The sequence below is a fragment of the Ammodytes marinus genome (genome assembly GCF_949987685.1).
Source record: "Ammodytes marinus genome assembly, chromosome: 20".
NCBI classification, from domain to species: Eukaryota; Metazoa; Chordata; class Actinopteri; order Uranoscopiformes; family Ammodytidae; genus Ammodytes; species Ammodytes marinus.
The window spans coordinates 6,581,161-6,606,345 of record NC_137224.1 but is presented as its reverse complement, the minus strand read 5'-3'; the positions used below and the strand labels follow the sequence as shown (position 1 = coordinate 6,606,345).

At 41.9% G+C, this 25,185-nt stretch overlaps 2 protein-coding genes across 3 annotated transcripts in view; both read left to right on the top strand.

Annotated features, from left to right (window-relative positions):
• Nucleotides 1–519: 519 nt before the first annotated feature.
• On the top strand, nt 520–2,054 carry six3b (SIX homeobox 3b; the record flags this gene model as incomplete). Its single annotated transcript, XM_080048502.1, has 2 exons — nt 520–1,217; nt 1,916–2,054. The coding sequence occupies 2 exons, from the start codon at nt 520–522 to the stop codon at nt 2,052–2,054; spliced, it is 837 nt and encodes a 278-aa protein (XP_079904628.1).
• A 4,400-nt stretch (nt 2,055–6,454) lies between these two features.
• Nucleotides 6,455–25,185, top strand: part of prkcea (protein kinase C, epsilon a) — a 32,810-nt gene continuing 14,079 nt past the window's right edge. For both annotated transcript variants that reach the window (XM_080048491.1, XM_080048490.1), the window contains exons 1-2: nt 6,455–7,601; nt 22,540–22,603. In XM_080048491.1, coding sequence (XP_079904617.1) covers nt 7,257–7,601; nt 22,540–22,603 — 409 coding nt within the window. In that variant the 5' untranslated portion in view covers nt 6,455–7,256. The remainder of the gene's footprint in view (nt 7,602–22,539; nt 22,604–25,185) is intronic.

Below are 25,185 nucleotides of genomic sequence, written 5' to 3'. Positions count from 1 at the left end.
ATACAGCAAGTTATAAAACGTTTTTTCTTCATGATTCACAGTGTAAGTATTGTGTCTTTTTCAAACAAAACAACTTTACTGATATAGATTGTGATGCCAGATATAATGTTCATTGTGTATTTTTTTTCCAGCTTGCACTGGTTGGAATTCACTACCTGATCATGACTTCATCAGTTCCACTCGATGGTGTTAATCTGTTAAAGCTTGAGTTTTTTGTTGTCAAACATTCTGTTTCCTGTTCTAAGAAATGGTTCACAAAGAAAAAGGGCAGTTCAGTGGGGACTTATGTGTCCAGTGTGTGCTTAAAAGCAGGGAGATAAATCCCCTGCATTTGATTGACAGCGCTGCCATGACAACCCCGCATCAGCCCCGGGTTATCCAATCAGGAGTCAGCCTCGGGGTCCCTCCCTGACTCCCAGGTGAGCTAAAGAGTCAGACTTCAGCACATTTCTGTCACACTGTTTCTGAAACACATTTGATTCATTGCCTCTTTTGTCGCCTCCACTCCATCATCCAGAGATGGTGTTCAGATCGCCGCTTGACCTGTTCTCAGCCTCCCGGATCCTGCTGCCACATTTCGTGGATGGGCCCCCCGCTCTGTCCCGGTCCCGGTCCCCAGAGGACTCCTCTCCCACGGCCTGTCCTGCTCTGGCTCTCCCGGGACTGTGCTTCTCAGCTTCGCAGATCGCAAGCGTGTGCGAGACTCTGGAGGAGACCGGGGACATCGAGCGGCTGGCCCGGTTCCTCTGGTCGCTCCCGGTGACCTCGGACGGCCGCGACTCCATTTCGGAGCACGAGTCGGTGCAGCGGGCTCGCGCCGTGGTAGCCTACCACACGGGGAGTTTCCGCGAGCTCTATCACATCCTGGAGACGCATCGCTTCACGCGCGCCTCGCATGGCAAACTGCAGGCCATGTGGCTGGAGGCTCACTACCGCGAGGCAGAGAAGCTCCGGGGGCGGCCGCTCGGACCCGTGGACAAGTACCGCGTAAGGAAGAAGTTCCCGCTGCCCAGGACCATCTGGGACGGCGAGCAGAAAACGCACTGCTTTAAAGAGCGCACGCGAGGGCTGCTGAGAGAGTGGTACCTGCAGGACCCCTACCCGAACCCGGGGAAGAAGCGGGAACTGGCCCACGCAACCGGACTCACACCGACTCAGGTTGGAAATTGGTTTAAAAACCGGAGACAGAGAGACCGGGCAGCAGCAGCCAAAAACAGGTCAGTGGCTTTTACTTGAAACAAGCTTTTCTATTGAGTACAACAGTTGGAAAGAGTATAGCCTGAATTAACTGGTGATTTAGTCAGTGCCTTTAAATGTTTCTTAGTTAAGTATCAACATTCTATTAAAATCAAGGAAAATCACTGTGTCCACAGCTGAATTATTCTCTTTATTGATCATCCACTTACCTTTCACTCACTCATTGAGGGCAGTTCCCTCTCCACAGGCAGCCCAAGGTCGTGCGTAAAAGGGCCATTCATGCGTAAAAGCGCACGGCTATTCAGCATGTAGGTTTTTTGTTTTCATTCTCGTCAGTCTGACCTGGTCGCTCTTTCTTCCCCCCCATGTCTCCCTCGGACTATAATTTGCTTCAGGGTCAGTGTGCGGGTCAATCATCCCGTTGATGAAGGCAAAACGTGCATGAATGGGTACAAATTGCTCACCAGGCATGCACTGGAGATCAGTTGTTGTTTGGATTGTGATCACTTTGAACCATTCATTTTAGGCTTAGTTAAGAATTTGATTTTTGTTCTTTTTTTTTCAAGAATCAGAAATCTTTTTTTTTCTTTTTCAAAACCACAAAACAATTCAAAAAAAAGTTTTTCAATTTTAACTTGTTATATTGGATTTCTAAACTTTTAGGAGTTAGGAGGACTTCCACACGTTTAACTCATCTTCTTTTTGACTTCATTTTCAGGTTGCAGCACCACAGGATGTGTCCTGGCGGCGTGCGTTCACTCAGCGGGGGAGAGTGCAGTCCAGATGAAAGAGGAGAGCGCGTGGATGGAGAAACTCTACTCTCAGTAACGGACAGTGACTCTGACTTGGATGTCTGAGACTTTTTATATATATGATTATGAACTGGACCTTCTGTGATGGTCCATTGGTGGATTATTGGTTAAAGTAGGTGTGCTGGTCAGGGTTGGGGTCGCAATAAGTGTTCAATCAGGGCATAAACAAATACAAATGTGAGTATTTACCCAACGCCCGCACCAAACAGATGATGTGAACGCAGGTTACATGAAGATTTTTTCTTCTGTGTCCTGAGAATAAAACCATTTAGTAAATGGGTGACTGCAACGATCTTTTCCCCCTATTTGCTGCCGGTTCACTGGTCACCATCTGCAGATCAGACCCACCGTTTTGCTTTTTCTCTGCATCAGTGGCTGGTGGCGATGCACATCTGATGACCAACCTCATTAAACAGACATCAAGCCGTGTGGAGCCCTGTTGGACTTTGACCCGTGGACCCCCACACGGGAAAGACCTTTACTGACTGAAAGCTGTCAGTGAGACAATCATCCCTATTTTCTCTAATTATGTGTCATTATTTCTGTTTTAAATGAAACTAGTTGTTTCTTTAGAAGGACCCCTGGATGTCCACTGCTGTAGACAATCAACTCGCACTAAAGCCTATCTGCCTCCCTGCCTCTGTGGATGTTTGTGTCTTTTTTAAAACCTTTTTTTGTTTTGGTTTCTTTTCCTTCACTTCTACTTTATTTAAAGTCCATAGAGTCCACTGTGAAGTCTGTGTGATGCCGTGCCCTTCTTTATGTACAATTTTTGATACTGAATAAATGTTATGGTATTTTGTAAAAAATAAAATAATTTATTAAATGACTTTTATTGTGCCCACTCTTATTCAAATTACACCATGCCTGTGATTATTAACAGAGGCAGTGTGCCTGTGTGAGCTTATTGTGGATTCAGCATTATGGGAGCCTATATCTGTCCGATTGCAGCGCACTATAATTCATTATATTTAATTCATTTATTTTCTATAACACACTTTATGTATAAGCACATAGTGTAAATGTATTCGTCAACAAGTGTAACTTCTACAATGAAACTGGTGAAGTTACCTGTTTATAAAGAGATTTATCATTGATTAAAAAATGGTATAGCTCTAATCACAGTACAATATTGAGGTACTGGTACTTAAAAAAAATTCTGCTGCGTTCATATACTTCTAATCCACAATAGGTAATATGAGGAAATATTGATTCTTATTTTTTTTTTACTTCACTACATGCATTTAATAAATTAAGTTACTTTGCAGATTACGGTCATGTTATAAAGTAAGACCAAAAAATTAATTATTACATTTTGTTACATTTGATGTAGCTGACACTTTTATCCAAAGCGACGAGGGCACAAACTCAGCTCGGCAAGAATGATGTAAGTACATTAGCACCACACAAGTCATCACTACATTATTCTAGGTTAAGAGAGGACTTTAAGGGGACAGTCCCAAGGGGACAGTCACAAGCTGCCCGGCAGTAAATAAAATGATTATAATTGACCCCTGCTTTATGAGGTGCATAGTTAAAGTGCCTTGTACATGAATGCATCAACTATAATCCAATAATATAATATGTAAACTGTATATCCATACACCTCCAATACTTCTCTCCATGCTGAAAAAAGCTTAAAAGAAAAAAAAATACCAAGATGCATAATTTTTCATAGTGGCCTTCATGTGCCACATAGGGAGAAATAATCTGACACTGGACAAAACTGATATTCTCTCTCTTTTCATCTGCTGACCTGCAGCTGCTAGTGACAGAGTTTTGTGGAGCGATAACTTTCAACTCTGGAAACCCTATCCACAGTGTGAAGGCAGCGTGGCGCCACCTGGTGGTCAACGTGAAGCCAGCCAAAAGTATAATTCTGAGGTTTTGTACTTTACTTTGCATTTGACTTGAGTTATGCCACTCAAAACCTCAAATCCACTAGGCAGTATGATAATGTTTTACTCTTCAAAGTGAATTTTATAAGTGTTATTTTTTTCTATATTCAAAATATATGATCAGGTTTTAAAAAATAGTTTTAGGCCTATGCCCAGCCTGCTGCAGTTGACTTATTAAATGAATAACACATATAATCAAAATAATAACATCAATCAACATTGTTTGTAACCAGGAAGAGGTGAGTACTGCCATCGTTACCATCAGCTGATTAAGTTAGTTTGAACACTATAGATGTAAAAGAGTAGAAAGACACAATATTATGCCGTGAAACATGACTATTACTGATTTTGGTTTCTTTTTTCACAAGCAGGATGGCCTTTGCGTCCCCCACATGTTTCCTCAACTATGCTCTGGAACAAACACAGCAAAGAGCATTACTAAATGTGAAACTAAATAAACTATCAAAAATAATTTGTGACACCTAAGGTTGTCCGTCAATCACTATTATTGCTCCCAAATATTAAATGTAACCGGACCCCAAAATATTGTAATTTTTGGCCTACTACATTAATTTTAGTTAGGATCACTTAGTAAGATCACGTTTTTACATTCATAATATATATATTTTTTTAATGCAAATACTTTTTTTTATTAAGACTTAAACTGCGGGACTTTACTTCGAGTGGTGGAATCCTACCCTAAGGTATTTAATTTTTTTTTAAACAAAAGTAAAAGCTCTGACTTACTTCTTCACTTCTCCTCCGCAGAACTCGGCCCGATCATCGTCGATAACTTAATCTACGAGGAGCACCTGAACACAACACACCGTGACGTCATGTCCCGGAAGATAGCATTAAAATCACGTTCCGCGAGCCAGCAGGTGGCGCAGCTGGCCAGGTTTTGCAGACAGGTAGGGCTAAATCATGAAGCTGTAGATTTTTTTATTTTATTTATTTTTTCTGTTCGTCAATTCTAGACAGTTTCCGTAAAAGCATAAATCCAGTGAGTTACAACTCCTACCTGCCAATTAGTCTACATTAACAGCGGTAGGGGAAAAAAATATGATTATTTGAATGCTCACAAAACCTGTTCCCGTGTTTATGACTCAGGAATGTTTTGTCATTACAATAACACACTCCCATAATATAGCCTACCTCCTCACATCACAGTCTACGATCAGTCACTGTCAGTGGAACCAATGAGCCAAAGCAACAAAACAAGCAGGGGTCAGATTACTTTGATGGATGTGTCACAGGTCATGTACAATAATAATATTCATAATAAACAGCAACAATAACAATAATATGTATTTGCAGTGTGCTTTTAGCAACATATACGAAATTTAAATATGTAAGAAAGTAAAAGTAAACAGCACATTTTAATGTATAAATGAAGAAAAAAAATACCTTTTTATACTCAACATTTTGTTGTTTCCTTCAATCATAGAATAAAAAATTAAAATAAAAAAATGCAGAAACTGTAGGCCTCTAAAAACAACAACAACAATGGTAGTAAGATGAGTACCTTAAAGATGGTATTGTGCAATTTTAGTATCTATTTTTAGTATACCCCATGTAGGTAGTGCAACAGCTGCTCCACAATAAATAACGAAACAACTGTTGTTACTGTTATTATAGCCTAACAGTTATAGTTAGGTTACAGTTACAGTTGTCATGTATTGAAATTGTCTGGTACAGGATGTTAGAATTAAGTTCACAGAATAATAGGCTATAAAACATTTTTTTAATTTAGCCCAATTTGAAAACAGTTTTGTACAACAGAGACTACAGAGATTGACATATAGTCAATAGATATAGAACATAGAGAATATAGTTATATCAACACGGGTTATTGAGCTATTTGGTTCTACTGTCTTCATGTCACACTCCCACAGTTTTGGCATGTTCCTGTTACAGCAGCTCTCACTGCTGCTGACCAAAACAACCATCACACCCCTGTTGTGTCCTTCTGGCGTGACTGCAGCACTCCGTGAGGTGAGGAAGGTGTATGGAGATATTTGTTCCAGAGACTTGTAATAGAGTCTTTATAACAGACTCTCTCTGTATTTGTGTCTGAAGGCTGTGACCATGCATAAGGACTGGCTGATTGACGGGCTCTTTTGGGTCTGGTCAAAACACACACACACACACACACACACACACACACACACACACACACACACACACACACACACACACACACACACACACACACACACACACACACACACACACACACACACACACACACACACACACACACGCGGGCACTCACTCACTCACTCACTCCATGCCTGCGGGTGAATTCCATCCCCCTCTTCCCACTTCTCCCATTTGCACACACCACACGCGGGCGCGCACACACAGAATCACACAGTCGCTCTCTCTCTCCCTCTCTCTCTCTCTCTCTCTCATCCGGCGCAACAGCCCGGCAGCGCGGGTGACGCGTTTTGCGCATTTCCTGCAGCTCGCGCTCACTCACGGATTCAGGAGAGTGGGGACGGGAAACGGGGGGCGCGCAAAAGGACCGAAAGGAAGAAAAAAAAACAAGAGGAGCGGAGCACCGTGATGTATTAGGGGTGCCCGTGAGCCCGTAAAGACTGCATTGGAGGGGGGCAAAAAGGCATTGCTTTGGCGAGACTACGGGCAGTTATCGCGGTACCGTGAGGTCGAAGCAAGGAGATTAATCCCAGAGAAGTGCGAACCGAGGGGGCTGGAAACGGAGCACCAATCCCGGATGGCTAGGCGCGGCTGCTCGCGCTCTCTCCCACCCTGACCCGGGAGAGACACACACACACAGACCGTGGGGAAGCTCCGGGGTTCACGTCAACCCAACCGGAGCCTGTTTAACCCGCAGCCCCCTCCTCACTGCCGTCTGATGTCTCGGCTTGTTTCCGCCAAAACTGGAATCTTGTGTGAGGCACGGGACCGACCGTAAACAAACAAGGCAGCCAGCCGCTCGAGTAGAGAGTGTTTCTGCAAGCGACGCCTGAAGGGTGTGTGCAGTTGTTACTGCGTTTTTCTGCCTATTAAGGGACCCATCAGCTGTAGCCTACTGTGTCTGTCTGCCTGCCTGTGTGTGTGTGTGTGTGTGTGTGTGTGTGTGTGTGTGTGAGAGAGAGTGTGTGTGTGTGGATATTATAGTATTAAGATATCTCTGTCCAAGACTGAGAGTCCAAGGAGCCAGCGGCATTATGGGATGTACAGGACTGTGCAGTGAGTGACCCCGCTCATTGGAAGGAAACGCACTGTGTACAGGAGCAGGAACAGCCTAAACACACAGACACACAATCGCGCACACACACTCTCATCCGTACACACACATAGACACACACATACGCCTGCAGCCATGCCTGTGTTCAGTGGCCTGTTGAAGGTGCGAGTATGTGAGGCGGTGGACTTGAAGCCTACGCCGTGGGCCCTGCGTCACGCCGTGGGGAAGAGCGGCTCCTTCCTGCTGGACCCGTACCTGGCCCTGAACCTGGACCACACCCGGCTGGGCCAGACCGCCACCCGGACCAAGACCAACAGCCCCGCATGGCACCAGGAGTTCTGCACGGAGGTCCACGAGGGGAGGAGCTTGGAGCTGTCGGTGTTCCACGACGCGCCAATCGGATACGATGACTTCGTGGCCAACTGCACCATCCAGCTGGAAGACCTGCTGCAGAACGGGACCAGGCACTACGAGGACTGGGTACGTGTTTCCACCTGTGTGTGTGTGTGTGTGTGTGTGTGTGTGTGTGTGTGTGTGTGTGTGTGTGTGTGTGTGTGTGTGTGTGTGTGTGTGTGTGTGTGTGTGTGTGAGACTGTTTTCGGTGAGTTCCAGTTACCTACAGAGTATGGGCAGAAGTCCACCTCAGGGCAGAGGAAAGCCACAGGTTTGCATCCAGATAGATTAGCAACATGCGTGCTGCACAGGTGGAATGGAATCTGATGTGTCTGCATGCATGGCATATGCGATGTGGTGCATATGGTGCCTGTGGTACAAAAGTGTAGAGTGGAATGCATGGGCCCATAGTGTGTCCCTCAACCATAATATGCATTCATTTTGGTGAGTGTTCAACCAAAACCAAGTGCTTTTTTTTTCTCGCCTTTTCATTTGTTGCTTTTCAAAAGACATACGTTCACAATACATACATGGACATTTTGCACCATTGGAGAGCTCAGCTTCAGTGCCTTTCTCATTAGTAAGGATGCACTGATTGGAATTTATTTTTCTATTCAATCATCTATCATGGCACCTTCTAATACTCAGTAAGACAGCTTTCTCTTCCTCTAACTCAACATCTCTATAACAGCTCAATAGCGATGAATAAGACAATCTTACTCAGATTCTTTATAGCAGAAATCCGTAAAACATACTGTAATACACTGTGTGACATTTTCGATTGTCGGACGCCTGTTGTTCCCTGACGAATGAATCTAGAAGTAACGTTAGCATTATGCTGCATTGCATTAGGAAGACATCTCTTACTGCCATCACCATCATCATTATCACCCTCACCATCTTCTTTCACTTTCTCTGGCATATCAACAGTGTGTTAGTTATCTGTGAGTTCAGTGGCACACGTCTGGTATCAAACTGTACTGTATGCATTGTCTCCGTGCTGAGAAGTTGTGTGTGTCTAGATTGGCATCGGTGTCTCTAACAAATCCATGTTACTGTATGTAGTGCTATGGAAGAGCCTATTTCGTTAGATTTTTTTTCTTACGTACATTTATTCTGCAGCTTTCCCCCCTCTCTCTATCTGTGACACTGGAGCTGTTTGGACTTGCATTCGATCTGGCTTGGTTCATCTAAGGTCCGGCCTGTAGTGTAGTCATTCCTTTTTTTTCCCCCCTCAATTCCTCACATTCCTCTGTCATGCCCCTTTGGACTGGAAAAAAAAAGGAGGAGTTGCCCATGTCGTTTTTTTTCTTCCCCTTGGAGAGTGAGTGAACATTTACAAAGCAGGCACAATAATGTAGTATGTTGTGTGACTTCATACGACCTGGTTTTAGTGTCTCGCTTTCTTCACGCTGTATTTTGACATTCGAAAAAGTTCCTTTAATTCGTTAGGGTTTCATCATCTCCTAGTCTCATTTGCATTGTGAATGATGTGGGACTCCGTCGCCACATGTTTAGATCTGTATGTCGGACCGGATAAAGAGCTATTTGTTTCAGGGCCCCTTGCACATTTCGTCCCAAGTTTTAACATGTTATCTACTTGTTTCACTTGGGACGCCTTTTGTTTTCATCTTGTCCCTCTCCTCTACGTTTGGTGAAAAAGCTGACGGCGGTGACCTCCTCAGCCCATGGCATTCTGGGAGATGTGGACGTGCAATTTTTAGTATCCAACGTCTGTCGTTAACTCTTTCAGCACATCACCTACACATTACACATTCTTTACATTACTGCAGAGCCTTTTCCAGACATATTATGAGTAGTTACAATAGACGGCCATCAATTTGTGTTAATACAAGAAATGTTGAGTGGCTGTGACTTATGTCAAAATGGCATTTTTGTTAGTTTGGTGATACTGTTTTGAAGACTCTTCTTCAATGCCTGAGTTTTTTAATACAGCCGCTGCCTGCTCTCAGCTGGATTAACATATGACCGTGACGTAATGTAAAAAGAGAGAGGCCACAACAAACACCTTCATTGTGGTGAATCTCAAATTTGTCTTAGGGAGCTTTTATTCATACGATACTGTTAATAGATTATTGAAAGCTTTGTTCATTGTGTATATCATTTCAAAGTATACACTGTATGATTAGAAGTTAACAGACTAAAGAAGGCAAAAGCAAACATAATGGTTTGTCAGAAGGAGTTGAATTGATGATGTATAGTCATGTAATCATTTTGTCGGCATACATTGGCGTTTTTCAAATAGTCCCGACTCCCATGCAAACACATCGTCCCTCAGACAACCCGGAGTAAGGTCAGAGCTTATGGATCACTCTGTTGATTGACCACATCCCATTGATCAGGCCAGACCAGGCTCGTCGATACATCTGCCTCACAATGACACAGTCCTTCCCACTTCACATCCGTCATCCTCCCATCATCACTCACCACTGCTGCCTCCCGTGTCGTTTAGCCCGTTACCTTACTTCTTCCTGCCTCCCTTGTGAAACTTACCTCTTACTTTACCTTACTTCTTCTGCATGTTTCCCGCCTGATGCTCCCACATTTACTCAGTCAGTCTCCAGTGGGGAAAGAAAGGATGTGGATTTCAAACTCAGCAAGGAAAAGAAGGTTGTCTGTAGTCCGATCAATCGCGTTTTTTTGTTTGTTGGTAACAACAGTCCAAAGACCAAAGATATTGAATTTCAGTGTTCATAAAACAGCGAAAAGCAGTATTTTATAGGTATCTTTGTTAAAATAGATATTAATAAATGAAAATTTTTAAACATATTTATTAGTCATAACTTGCTGTATCTACTTTTTTTCATCACTGTTAATTGTAATTACATTTTACAGCCATGGTAGCATCATTTGTCTGTAAAATACTAAATATTTCCACTATTGGATGGATTGCCTTGAAAAGTAAGATATGTATTTTTATTTATTTAATACATTTTTTAACCTTTTATTTATATAGGTAAATCCCATTGAGACCGGAGACTCTTTTTCGAGTATTATCTCCAGATGATGAATCTAGATGACGTTGGTTATTCTATGATTTATTATCTATGGCTCCCCCCACTCAATGATGTCAACCACTCTAGTTTGGAATTTACAATCTTCATTCATTTTCTATCAGGAATTTTTAGAATTATTTCTTATTTTAATTTTTTTGTGTTTTAGCGAGAACACGAGCATATTTCTTTTTGAGAAGACAGAGCACACCATTCCCAATTCAGCCAGGCAGTTGATGTATTTTGTATATGTGCCATCAAAGCTTCGAAACAAGTTATGCACCAAAGAGTGTACAAAAAAACGAAAAAAAGCTGGAATGAATAAAAGTATTGTTGAAAATGCAGGAATGTGAAACAAATTGCGGTTGAAAAGTTCAAAGAAGAGCCACTGCTTCTACTATAGTTGTGGTAGAATTAGTAGCACTAGCAGAATAGTAATAGCTGTAATAGCCGTAGTAGTGGTAGCTGGCTGCAGTATTAGTGAGAGACTCATTAATGGATGGAGGTCTAATCAGCTAATCGTCACTTGTGTGTGTAAAGTATGTGGGGCCTGAAATGCTCAGTCATCGTTGAGAGAGAGACAGAGAAATCCTGCCGAAGGAGCACTCGTACAAGACACAATATTTAATAAACTTTATTGTTGAAAGATCTTCACTGTGAACACCAATAGGCTTTGTTTAACATTTGTAATTTTAGGAAGAAATTTGTTAAATACAAGCACACATGCTAAGCCCGAAAAACGTACAGTAAAAAAAGATAAAGATTAAAAGATTGATCAGTATTGCGAATAGCAAGTTTTGCCATATACTTGTACTAAATGGTACACTCCCAATCACTGCCGTTCAGATTAACGCCTCGGCTTGTGTACCTCATGCTCTGTCTCTTTCTCACTTCCTCCAGCCGTCTGTTGCCTCACTCATCTCATCATATCTCTCTCCCTCCCTCTCCCTCTCTCTCTCTCCCCCCCCCCCCCCCTCTCTCTCTCTCTCTCTCTCTCTCTCTCTCTCTCTCTCATATATATGTCTCAACACTGCTGTTATTCCCCTTTGTCTCTTCCACTGGCTCTCCATGATCCGTCTCCCTTGAACCCCGTGATGAGAGCTGTGGGCCAGGGGTTTGCTGCTCTGTGCCTCCGGTGAAATATTAACCAGGGCTTTGATGCTTATTAATTGTCCCGCTCAGTAATTCAGATGTTCTGTGGAGCCCATCCCCATGGCGACAATGACAGCCCCGTCCCCTTGGTGACAGCCTCTCACCCACAGAAACACCAGAGAGAGAAAGAGAGAGAGAGAGAGAGAGAGAGAGAGAGAGAGAGAGAGAGAGAGAGAGAGAGAGAGAGAGAGAGAGAGAGAGAGAGAGAAAAGATGGGTAGGTGAGAGTTGGGGGGAACAGTGCCTTAATGGTTCTTTGACATTTCAGAATAATTTACATTCAAGGCCTTCAAAGGTCGAGAAACTTAAAAGGGTGTTTTGTCCATTCTTTAAGGGAAATTCCAATGTTACTCACCAGCGCAACCGTAGAGATTTTTTATGCAGATACTCGAGCTAACCAAACAGTACAACAACGTTTACTGGTTCAACCATACCCAAGCCCAAGACAGGTTCAAACAAGTTATTTATGCCACATATTTGGAGGTAAAAAGTGAGAGTTAAAATTCTTGGTTGAAAGCTCTTTGGTCAACATTTACGTTTTACTACGTTTCCTGTAGTTTATGTACAATTTCTGTACATGTCACCTTTTGTATGCATTCTAACGTAGGCATATATGGCACATTGAGTGGACTTAGCGAAATGTGCTAAATTGCACAGCCTTTCGATTTGAGGTGAGCAACGTACCACTGTAAACAAAACCGTGTCTGTGCATTCCTGTGGTAACTATGGTATGTCAGTGGCTGAGCAAAGATGATTACAATAGGTGATATAATATAAAGCTTTTTTTTAAACTTCTAAATAAGCTGTTTAGATAAATGGGTTGTATTTGGCTTCTGTTCCTGACGTTGTAAAGCTGTATGTTAAATCCCACATGTCCACAAAGCAGCCAATGAGTAAAATGTGTTGTGAATTTGTGGTTGTGACCAAACCAAAGCAACATGGATATAAAATATTGTAATATTTTCATAAGTAGCCTATATCAGGCATGTGCTTTTCTAAAGTTACATTATACTTTTTACAGCATTAAAACAATATGACATCAATGGGATGGATCTGTCATATCATAGGCTTTCTCTTGTTACTGCTGTAACAGTTTTATTTACTGTAAACTAGCAAGGTACAATCAGCTAGGTACCTTGATAACTAATTAGCAAGTTAACTGTGGTGTCTCAGTTTGCTAGAAAAAGCTCACAAGATAATGTTAGTTTTGGTTATCTTATTTGCTGTGTTGTGTCATTTATCATTTTGAAACCAGTTTGTTTGCTTGTACTAGCTTGCTACGCTATCTGGTTTGAGTTTTTGTTATCTTGATATTAAAATTGATATGCCCATTGAAATAATAACATAAGTTTGATTATCTTGGAAGAGAGAGAGAGAGATTGAGTTTTAAAGACGGGGCAGTTTACTCTGTCACATCATTCAGTCTGGAAATAGTCTGGTTTCATCTACTTTGGATGCTAATATTAGTCTAAACATTTCAAGGCCGTTAAAAGGCTATAAACGAGTCTTTAATCAAGGTTTTTCAAAATACCTTTGGAGACAGACAGGGATTCGAAAGCAGAAGAGGTAGAAATGTTTTAGAAAAAGGAAAATTGTGGGAGTTGAAATGGAAGTGAATTAACTTTTGACAGGAAAGAGTGGACTACTGTGGACAGAAGGAATAGTGATGAATGGGTGCGGTGCAGGAGCAGGAGATGAGGTGCAGAAATAAGCTCTGTGTATATGTAAATATTTTAGGACTGGAGGTTGAGACACGATGACCACACAGTGTAGCGTTTCTTCACAGGGACACGGACCACGTCAGATGTCAACCAGACACTGTTTGACACTTGGCATCAACACACACACACACACACACACACTCACACACAATTACACACACTCACATGCTCATACTTACATCAGCCAGGATTAAGGATTGAAGGACTACAATTAGAGACCAGTCCCTTTTTAAAGGAGAAGAAAGTAGTAGTAATAGTTTGAATGAGTTTTGTGTATGATATGATATGCAATGAAATAGGCCGACCATGACCAGTATTATGATCATTTAATGGAACGTCAAGGCATAGATGCTTCTTGCATTTAAATCATTTCCATGAGTTCACTGTGACCAGTGGATTTGCTTGTGCGGGCCAAGTAAAAGAAAATGGACTTTGGCGACACGCACATTTGTGCTGTTAGTGTAGACCATTATTAGTTTAAGTCCAAACATTTCCAAAATGGAGAAATCTAGTATATCTTATTAGCTGTCATCTACTTTTATTGGACCCTCACATGTGAGAGTACAAACTGCTGGGGCACAGCAGGCGATTGGTAGGCTACAAATGCCTTTTTGAACGAACCTCGTGAACTTATTGTTCCGTTGGCTCCGATAGTTAGAGTTTCTCCATCTGTAATAACTCTTTATTGAAGAAAGAAAAAAGTCACCCACAAGCTAAAGTAGTTTACCAACCAGCCATGAAAGTAGTGTCTACGTCACCAAGCTTTTACCACAAACTATTTTACAAAGAGGTGTGGATGAACTTAGCTTTCCCACTTTCTTATGTGTTGTGGGCCTTTTCAGTTTTTTTTACCCTTGAAAAATAACCCAAGTAAAAAATATTGAAGGTACACTATGCCTGTTTCAGGGGAAGGGGATTTGTTTACGTTTGCAGAGGCTGCAGTCACAAAACATATTTTCTTCACGTGATATTGTTAGTATTGAAAAATGATATCATCATCAATCAAAACACAATAATTTTGAGACACCTGGAACCAAATGTTATACTAGAATATGTTTGTAAAACAAAACTGTTAGCCCTGCTGCAGTGAACCACAACAGTAAAACAGTCACTGCTTTCTAACTCTCAAACAGCGTTCCATTGATCCAATTTTCCTGTGAGGAAAGTTTGTTTATTCACTTATGACAATATGCAGGTATACTAACCCCATACCAGACTAAATGACCCTTATCTGACACACCCACAGTTACATAGAGCACCTTTAACAATAACCATTATACGATCACCGTATTAAGGGTCTGGACTTGACTGATCACCATTGAGGTCTCAACCATATTGTCATTGGCACATCTAACCCTATAACCCCGCTTTGTTGAGCCCCAGACTCCATTCCCTCACCATGGCATGTTACATGACGTTGGCGGCTCCACCCCCCTGCTGACCTGCCGGATAAGTAGGGCAGACTGGATTTAAGATGCGCTCTTGCCCCCGTGACAATACACACACTCGTACACACAAAGAAAGGAGGGTGCTCTGCCCCACTCATGCCAAATCAGGTCAATCTTTGGTGTGTGAGCGTATGCCGGCGGGTGTATTAAAGGCATGTTCTCAGTGAAAAGGGAATAAATGGGACGATATTTGACATCCCCGAGGCAGCAGCAGGTGAAATGCACGCTGCTCGTCCCCTCTCCCTATTTTTGCTTTGACCCCAGGACTGTGTCTATTTTTGCATAGCCACAAAGAAAGAGGTCTTCTGTCTTTTATTTTAGCTGTGGACATAGTACGGAAAAGTGCAGTTTTTCAAATCACATGAGCCACAATTTTGATTATAATATTAATAGGATTAGCAAAAGGATTAGCTCGCTATGACATCATTTAATTGCAGCTAATTTTTTTTACATACCAACAGACCTGTATCTGTATAACAAACCTGGCATCTGAGCTCTTGAGAGATTTGTCAGTTAGCAAAAACTATATTGTATTATATTGACCCAAGTATTGAGAAATATCAAAACAATACACGGCAAATATAGTCAGGTGCCGTGAACGTTTGCCAAGTTTTTATACTTTGGTTTTTCTACAAATTAAGCTCACTATTTAACAGACAGATTATAAAGTGGTATAATCTTGTCATCTAATTCTATGCGGGAAAGGGAATAAGCACATTTTCTGATCCGGGGCTTTACCTCGTCCTGTCATTCTGTGAATCCAATGTTAGCTGAAGCAATAAGACCTCTTTACTGTAATATCAGGGGCTTGGGAGTAAGATATCAAAACTGTTACAACATCAGACTTGGATAACCAACAGTTTCTCATTATTACAATAATTAAATTCCTATACTATATCTAGAATCAACCTTTACTGCCTTCCATACCTTTAATGTCTCCCCCCCTCTCTCTCCCCTTTTCCACGCTATCTCTCTGATCTTCTATCAAATAAAAGTTGAAAAACACCAAAAATAATCTAAAAAAAAAAAATTTGTCCATGCATAGAAAATGTCCACTTATTCTCAGATTGTTCAGCCCTATGAGACAGGGCTTCCCTCTGCAACGTCAATGAAGTGTGTGTTCATTACTTAGATGGATCCAACAAGGGACGTGTGTCTGCACTACAGTGGCCGCTCATCAGGCCGTCTGCCAGTCCATCTGGATATCACAGCACACAGGACGTGAATGTTAGCAAGCTCCCAGTTGACCGAGCAAGACAGGAGAGGAGTTGAAATCTGGAATGTCCACGTCTTCCTAAATCTAATTCTCTTGTGTAGTTGATGCTACTGGACGGTGGAACCCGGGACTCGTGTGCGGGGCGGGCTTTTGTCGAATCTCCCGCATCCTCCCCCCCCCACCACTGCCCAGCTCCTCTTACATTATTAGCCCTCTGTGATGTTACATTAAAGATGCATGACTCTCATGCTGTCTCACTCAACATGGGCCGCCCCTGTGTGTGTGTGTGTGTGTGTGTGTGTGTGTGTGTGTGTGTGTGTGCGCGAGTGTATGGACACGGTTTACTCGCTGAGTGACAGAAAGAACACACACACACACACACACACACACACACACACACACACACACACACACACACACACACACACACACACACACTCACACTCACACACACACACACACATACATGTTATTGTGCGAATGCGGTTGCAGAGTTCTCCCAAAGCCAAAATGTGTTGTTTGACAGATGGGTGTGGGAGGCTGTCACTGAGACTAAACACTCCTGAGAGAGGCAGAGCGGGCTGTCTGGTTGGACGGAGATAGCGAGCGTGATGGACGGAGAGTGGGAGGGGGTTAGCTCCACAGTATTGATATAATGCAAGCCTTGAGTGCCCTGTCTGCTTGGTTGAGTGCCGCTCTGTGCTTCTGCATATGGTGTGTGTGTGTGTGTGTGTATGTGTGTGTGTGTGTGTGTGCAGCATCAGCAGTGTGTGTTTGTAACCCGTTTGCATGTGCTGTGATGGGACAAACGTGAGAGAGTTAAGCTTGTACGTGTATTTAATGCTAACCTCCCATCATTGTAAAAGCCCCCAGACACCTACATCACTCACACTCACTCAGCTTTCCTGTGAGTGTGTGTGTGTGTGTGTGTGTGTGTGTGTGTGTGTGTGTGTGTGTGTGTGTGTGTGTGAGAGGGGGTGTAAAGGGGTTTGTCAAGTTATCCGTCTGCCTGCCTGTATCAGTGTCCTAATTGGACTAACAAGATTAATGAGACAAACTACATTCTGCAGCTCTCTCTCTCTCCTCCCATGTTCTGTTGTCAGGGCGGGGAGTTTCAGTGAATGTGTCTGTCTGTACACAGCAGGTTTTAACCCAAGTCAAGTTACAATCCGTATAGCAGAGGGCGGTCATGTCATTCAAATCTATCCCGGTATATGGGATATTTTATCTCTGCTGAAACAATAAGTCAACAAATTAATCAATCCATGACTGGGTTGAGAGAAAATAAATCTACAACCAATTTGATAAATGTCTCATCAATTATTTAAGGTTAAGTTTAAGTTATTTAAGAGCTTCTCTGAGCTAGCATGTCATTTTTTATGTCACGTTAAATTACAATTTGACGATCTACCGTAAATTACCAGAATATAGTATATGATTTGACACATTTTCTGTTAATTCAATCTATAAATTTAGGAAAATATTGATTAAAAAAGAAAACAGTCCTTTTGCTGGTGATTTGTTTTTATCAGGCCATTGAGGACAAGTGCAGCAGTTGAGTGTTCAAGTCTTTAAGAACGATCTTTCTGTTGGGCGGTCGTGAAGGCAGCAATCGTACACTGTTGCTGTCCAAAACCATGACATTTATAAGAGAACCCAAGTGTGGTTCAATTGGAGTGAGAACATGAGCTGACCCAATTGCAGGAAGTGAACCAAAACACAGCTGATCATGGGCTGCCTTCACGGGCATCTGCTGAGATGTACACAGGTCAACGGCCAGCTGTGACATGAGTGGGAGAGCAGTGCTGAATAAAGTCCAGAAAAAGAATGACGTTTATGGAGTCATTCCGGATATACTGGAGGAGAGGGGAATCAGGTGCACAGAAGATCAGTTTCGAATCAAAGAAAATAACTGACATCAATTCTTCAAAGTCCATGATTCCCTCCATAGAAGGAGCATATGGATTTCCATGTTTACATTTTCCAACGGCAAATATCGACTGATAATCAAGACGTTTCCCGAGGACATATCCGGCTCTGCTCCTTTTACACACGCCACTCAGTACATTTATTTTCTTTATTTGGTCCATATAAATTTGTGCGTTAAATATATCCTCTTATAAGGAGCTTCCACCTTCCAATTGTCTAATCCACCCCAACGTCACTTTTTGCCTATTCTTTATATGTGCTATTATTTAGTTATTTTTAAATTCTGTATCTGTCCAAAGTTAGGCCTGTGGTTTTGAGCTGTTTAAAATAAATTCTTCAAATACATTGGAAAAAGGGACTAGCCTGTTGTACATTTTCAGTTTTTCTGAACGCTTACACACCACATACATACAGTCATTGTAAGTGATCCTGTTACAGTGTTTCATACGAGCTCCCACCACCACCAAGCAGCGCTGCAACCATGGAAACGTCTGTTGCTAGGATACACGGTTACACTGTAGTAGAGCGGTAACCATAGAGATATCTGCACAGACAACATCAGTGCCAGACATTTTAATCATCTCTTTGTTTTATGAGTTTTCCATCAGAACAGACTTACACTTTATGATCTCAACGTTTTTACATCAGACTTGATGTTAAAGTATATGTTGGCTATGGGGAATTATTAAGATGCCGTTATTAACAGAGTGCCATTTTAGTCTTAGACTCTGAACAAATTGACAAAGCATACAAATCCTTCTTTGCAGTAAACAGCTTCAGTAGTTGTAACATAAATATTATTCGGGTTTATCTCTAGATTGTCTTTTTTCTCCTGTCTTGTCTAAAACTATCCTGGGTTTAAGCAGATTTTCTTTATTATTAAATGATGGTGCAAATGCATTAGAAACGGAACATTTTCCTTTTTTCAAAGCAAGCATTTTCAACCTTTTTTTAAAAAAAATTGATAGTATGGAGAGGCAGAGATGAAATGGGGTGAGGGGAATGACATACAGTACAGAGAACGACCCGGGCTGGATTCGAACCCATGGTCTGCTGCAACGAAGACTGAGCCTCTATGGGGGGCGCTCCAACCACTACAACACAAGCTACCCTCCTAGGAGGAACATTTAAAGCTTATGTTTATTAATATTATTAATATATTTTTTGGCATGGTCGTATCTAAAAAAAAACATATCTGTGTAGTAGTTGGTTTAGATGAAAGAGTGTCCAGTAACTGGTAGTCTCGCACAGCCAGACCAAACTAGTAATAACGTATTACATGTAATTGGTGACATGGGTGGCTGACCCCTCGTGACCTTTAGAGGTCCAGCACTAAAATCAATGGCGTCCATTTGCACCCAATCATCAAGTCCATCTTTCAGAGGAAATCCTTTAGTCGAGATGCGCCGTTATGCAAGAGGTTCTGTTTGGGGATTAGGCTAGCACATCATTTTCAGGGGTAGACATCAAGAATCCAATAGCGTTTATAGGTCACAAATCCCAGGAAGCAGTTGTTATGTATTTAACATGCAACAAAAGGATGACACTGCACATTGACTCTTGTGTCCTCTGTTCTCTGCTTCAGATGGATTCCTTGACTCTCACATTGCAACCAATGATCATTTTCCTTTATGATCAATTAACCTGCAGTTTTTTTTGTGTGTTTGATTTGTCAATAAATTGAAAACACAACTTCTTGGCCATGGGAACATCTTTCAATGTCATGTTTTAGTTTGACAAAAAAATTCCAAAACAGAAAGATGCCGAGTTCACATGCCTTGAACCCGACTTAAACATATATTGTATTCTAAAAACAGTTAGCCATGAAAATCATGCAAATATGATGTAAGTATTACTCCAAGAACAAGTTTCACAGTGTTTCTGCAATTCATGGCAATTTCTGTGGACCATAAAGTGCACAGTTAGTATCATTTTTATGGTTACGCATTGTTTCCTCTCCCAACAATATGTATTTAAATCACTGTTGCTGTGCAGTGTTTTTTTTTATCAGTCTTTCATGCTTTTAAACGACATAACAAGTATTTAATCTTCAGTCACATGCAGATGTTTGGATTATATCCAGTTATGTATTCATATTATACTTATAATGGCAGTAATTATAGTGCTTATGAGTGCACTATGATCTGACATATTAGTCTTTAAGTCCCCCACTGCAGATCTCAATACTGTAATGTGATTGTGGCTCTTTGCATCTGCATCAACGCGATCATATTGTGTCTCCTGTCCAGCAACGCATGGACGTGTGTGTGTGTGTGTGTGTGTGTCAGTGTGTGTCTGTTGCATAAGAGGATCTGCCCCTGTCCCAGAGCTTAACGAAGGATTTAAACCTCTCTTTCTCACTCTCTCTTGCACTCTCCCTTCCTGTGTCGTCTGTCTCTCTAGCGCTCTCTGTCGCACTCCCTCTAATCTCTGTCACTGCATAGTGTGTGTGTGTGTGTGCGGTGGGGCGGGGATGATGTCATTATTGGTTGAATAAGTCCTCCTTGCGTATATGCAGATCGTATGCCTGCTTGCTTATCTAGTCATGTTTGAGGAGCAGGAGCGTTTTGTTTTCTCTTGTCTGTTCTGGTGTGCACATGCAGTTCCCGGAATAAATTATCCCTCCATTTTGACGACACCTGGTCGCACACACGCATATACTGTACACATACACACACACACACACACACACACACACACACACACACACACACACACACACACACACACACACACACACACACACACACACAGAACTCCTTATGACACGTAGTTCAAACTATTTACTAAAAAAAAATACAATTTAATTATTAATACAAATAAGGTATACAGAGATTTAATCAGCTGTAGTTTTTATACATTAATTTATTTCTATTGGCTGTCATTTTTCCATGTAAATAGAGGATTAATGGATTATATACACAGGTGCTGTATTTCTTAGTAGTTACATCATCCGTTGTTTCAGCAACTTTCCTGTGTTTTTTGCAACCCTTAACGCCCCTGAAAGTACAACGAAAGATATCAATCCTTTCCTTTGTGAAGTCTGCTGACACACAGAGTACTGGGCTCGTTGGCCATCTAAAAATAAGAGTCTTTTGGACGAGTCTCTTGGAAGAGCATCAATTTGTCCAACATGCAATGCTGCGAATTTTGCTGGCTGCAAATTCATCACAGCACAAGAAAAAAAAATTGTTTTTCAAGGAAGCTGATTTGAGTGCCAGTACAATATCTATATATTTGGTATTTTTAATAAGCGCCCTGGAACCTTCTTTATTGCTGTTATGGTTCATAATAACAAAAAGTCCACCATGCTGATATGTAGAAAGTTAATGTTATGCCTTATTAATCTCTTTATGTAAATGACTTTCTCTGGCACACACAGGGTGGTCAATGTTATCTTCCCATGAAGCAGGAAACGACTCAGGATAAATGGGCCATTTGGTCAATTTACCTGCTTGATGATTCAACATACACTAGATATAGGTGCATAAATACACTATTGCACAACCTGTGGCCAACATTTAGTATAAGGGCTGCAACTTACAATTATTTAACATCTGCTGACATAGACATTAGAAAACAGTTAGGACGTATTGGCCTGTTCTTCCCAATGAAAAATGTTCCTTAGGTCATTTTAAGAAAATTAAAGAAAATAATTGAATGATTATCGGGATAATATCGTTAATCATAATTACTTGGGCCAAGGTAATCATGACATGGAACTTTAATTGTGTCCCATCATGCCTTGTCAAGTCAACACCATCAAATGTCTTGTTGTGTCCGACCAACAGTCTGAAATCCAAAGAGAGTCGATTTACAATCAAGTAAAAAGGAAAAGCAGCCATTTCTTCAAATTTGAAAACCATCCAATATACACTGTGTATTTGTGATTTGTGTACCTTACCATGATCAGGAAATACCTGAACAATCTGATCAGCCAGACCGCAGTCTCACAAAACAGATTCACCCAACACGTTCAATGGTCTTCTCACTTTGCCTCTTTCTGCTTTCTCAAGTAACCCCTATAAAAAGCTAGAAACAAGCCCTTCCGCACTAAACGGAGAATAATAATGAACCAATTCAGCAGCATTGCCTCCCTTGAGAGACGTGTCATATTTGTTGAGGAGTCTGCCAGCTCCGCCTCCCTCATTTGCACATTGAGATCAGATCACAAGGGCATACTTGAGACAACGGGGAATGCTTAGAAACACCGTATCAGATCTCAGGAAGTATGTACCAGTAATACCAGGAGTAAATGGAGTCTACTACTGTAATTATGTTGAGGGTTGAAATGAAAATAAATGACAAATGTGAGGATGTTAATGCTGATAATGATGATATGGTAGTGGGATAATGGCCACTTCCATGTGATATGGAACTGGTGTGTTTGTCTGTGCTGTAGGACACACAAACCCCCTATGCAGTCACCGCTATGTTATTTACTCTCTGTCTCTCTCTGTCTCTGTCTCTCTCTCTCTCTCTCTCTCTCTCTCTCTCTCTCTCTCTCTCTCTCTCTCTCTCTCTCTCTCTTTCTTTGTCTGTGCAGATTGACCTGGAGCCGGAGGGGAAGGTGTATGTTGTTATCGATCTGTCCGGATCCTCCACTGAAGGTAAACACCACCACAACACACTATTTTACGACACATGTGCATGCACACACACATATGCACGCACGCACGCACACAAGAACTCACTCACTCACTCACTCACTCACTCACTCACTCACTCACTCACTCACTCACTCACTCACTCACTCACTCACTCACTCACTCACTCACTCACTCACTCACTCACTCACACACACACACACACACACACACACACACACACACACACACACACACATTCTTGTCCTCCCGTCTTGGTGAGGACACTCACTCACTCATTGACACAATGCATTCCCTAGCCCCTTACCCTAATCTTAACCAACATAACTAATTGCCTTACACTAACCCTATCATAGACCTAAGTCTAACGTGAAACTCAAAACCTAGTATTAACCCTTTGAGAACAGACCTTTTTAAGAGGCAAGGGTGTCTTCACTTTCCAAAGATGTCCTCACTCCTTTGGTTTCATGATAAAACCTGGTACTCACAAAGATTCCTGAAAAGGACACATACATACACACACACACACACACACACACACACACACACACACACACACACACACACACACACACACACACACAGATGGTAGTAGTTTAAGGACTGCGTGGCGCGATGCTGACAGTAAGTACAGGAACGACATGTACAAAGCCGGCGGTAATGAGTCTGGAAAGGTGGGACTATTTAAAGGTAATAATCTTTGTGGGTCGTCTGTCTACCCAGCATAACCGCTATCTGATATCATGAACTCCCTCACAGTTTTAAAGTAACTCTGTTGGAGATCGTAGTTCATCACTGAGATTCACAATCTTAAAGACAAACACAATCCTATTTACCTACAGCTATTTACCACTGTGCACAACCTGCTCAACTCCAAGCAGCTGACAGACACAGTAGCGACTTGTTAGTGAATATAAGTGGAGCATTTAGAAGCCAAAGGGCCAGACATTTACCTCAGGACGTGGTGGAGACCAAAGTAGAGCTAAGAAGAGAGTTAATATTGACATTACATTCATCGTATGTATGCTAGTGTCACTCTGTAACTGCTGGAGGACTTTGCCATGTCAACTTAAAAGGTGATGTCGATTTTGTGTTCAAAACATCAGTTATGTCAAGTCTTATTACAACATACACTCGTACAGACTTGTTTATGACAGCCAGTTTACTGCAACAAGAGGCCAGAGATTTCTGTAAAAACATTTAAAAAAACAAGGCCAAACATGAAGCTTTAGGTTTTTTCCTGTTTTCCTAGAAAGTGTCCAAACAAAACTTTCTCCCTCTCCGTTGCCTTTCTCCTCTCTGTGATTGTTATGATTGAACATGGAAACTTCCAGACAATCTCTCTCTTGCTCTCTCTCAATTATCCTTTTCCACACACACACACGCACGCACGCACGCACACACACACACACACACACACACACACACACTCACACTGCCTGATAAGAGTGATTTTCACCTGCACCTGTGTACCTTCCCACCTGGTTATAAATAGAAACAGTTCTCGGCAGCCTGCCTCCCAGACAAAGTTTGCATGCGTATGTATATTTTTATGTGTGTGTGTGTGTGTGTGTGGGGGGGGAGGACAGGGGGGCAGTAGCATTATAACACAGAGTATAGTTTCTCTATGTAAAGATTGCAGTGGAGAGTGAGGAGAGAGAGGGAGTATGTTCTTAAAATAGTAGGTGAGATTGAGCCACGGATTACACACACACATATGCAGACCCAGGCGTCCCATGTCTTGCCCTTCCTCATTGATGATTGGACGCTCAGCTTGTGACCTCACGACCCACTCTCCGCCCACTCCTGAACTTCCTCCCCAAGTTCACTTCGACTCCAGCGCTCATCATGTTAATGTATGCTGTTAAAAACCAATGATGTGCATGTGTGTGTGTGTGTGTGTGCGCGCGCGTGTGTGTGTGTGTGTGTGTGTGTGTGCGTGTGTGCTGATAGCAAGGGAGATGGAGAGTGAGAACTAGAGGAAGAGAGGTGGTATTTTTAGCAGATTTGTTTTGTTTTTTTCCCTGGTGCAATCTGTTCTCTGCAGCTTCAGAGCATGCTGGAAGGACTCCTTCTTCACCTCTTTTTTTCTCCTCTCCTTTCCTCGCCGTCCTCCTTATGCATCTGTTGTTCTCAAGAAAAGAAGAGCGAATAACAATAATCTCACCTAATCTGACCATCTGCACCTCTGTTTCTGTATTGCCTGCTCTATAGCTTTCTTGATTATTTTCTGCCTCTTTAGAATATTTCCCCTCAAAGCTTAAAGGATAACCGACAGGATTTACATTTTACAGTTACATTTTCTTTTTCCTCATTTTAAAATGCAACATCTTTACTTTTATCCAAAGGGGCCTTAAAGGTGCACTATGCCATTTCAGAGGAGGGGTATTTGTTAGCAGAGCCTGCAGTTTGTTTACAAAACATATTTTCTCTACATGTAATTCTTAGTATATTGAATAATTCTAACATTATAAATCAAAACCTATTTATTTTGAGGAACCTGGAACCAAAAGTAAGACTAGAATATGTTTGTCAACCAAACTCTGGGCCCTGCTGCTGTAAACAACAACAGTGCGACAGTAACT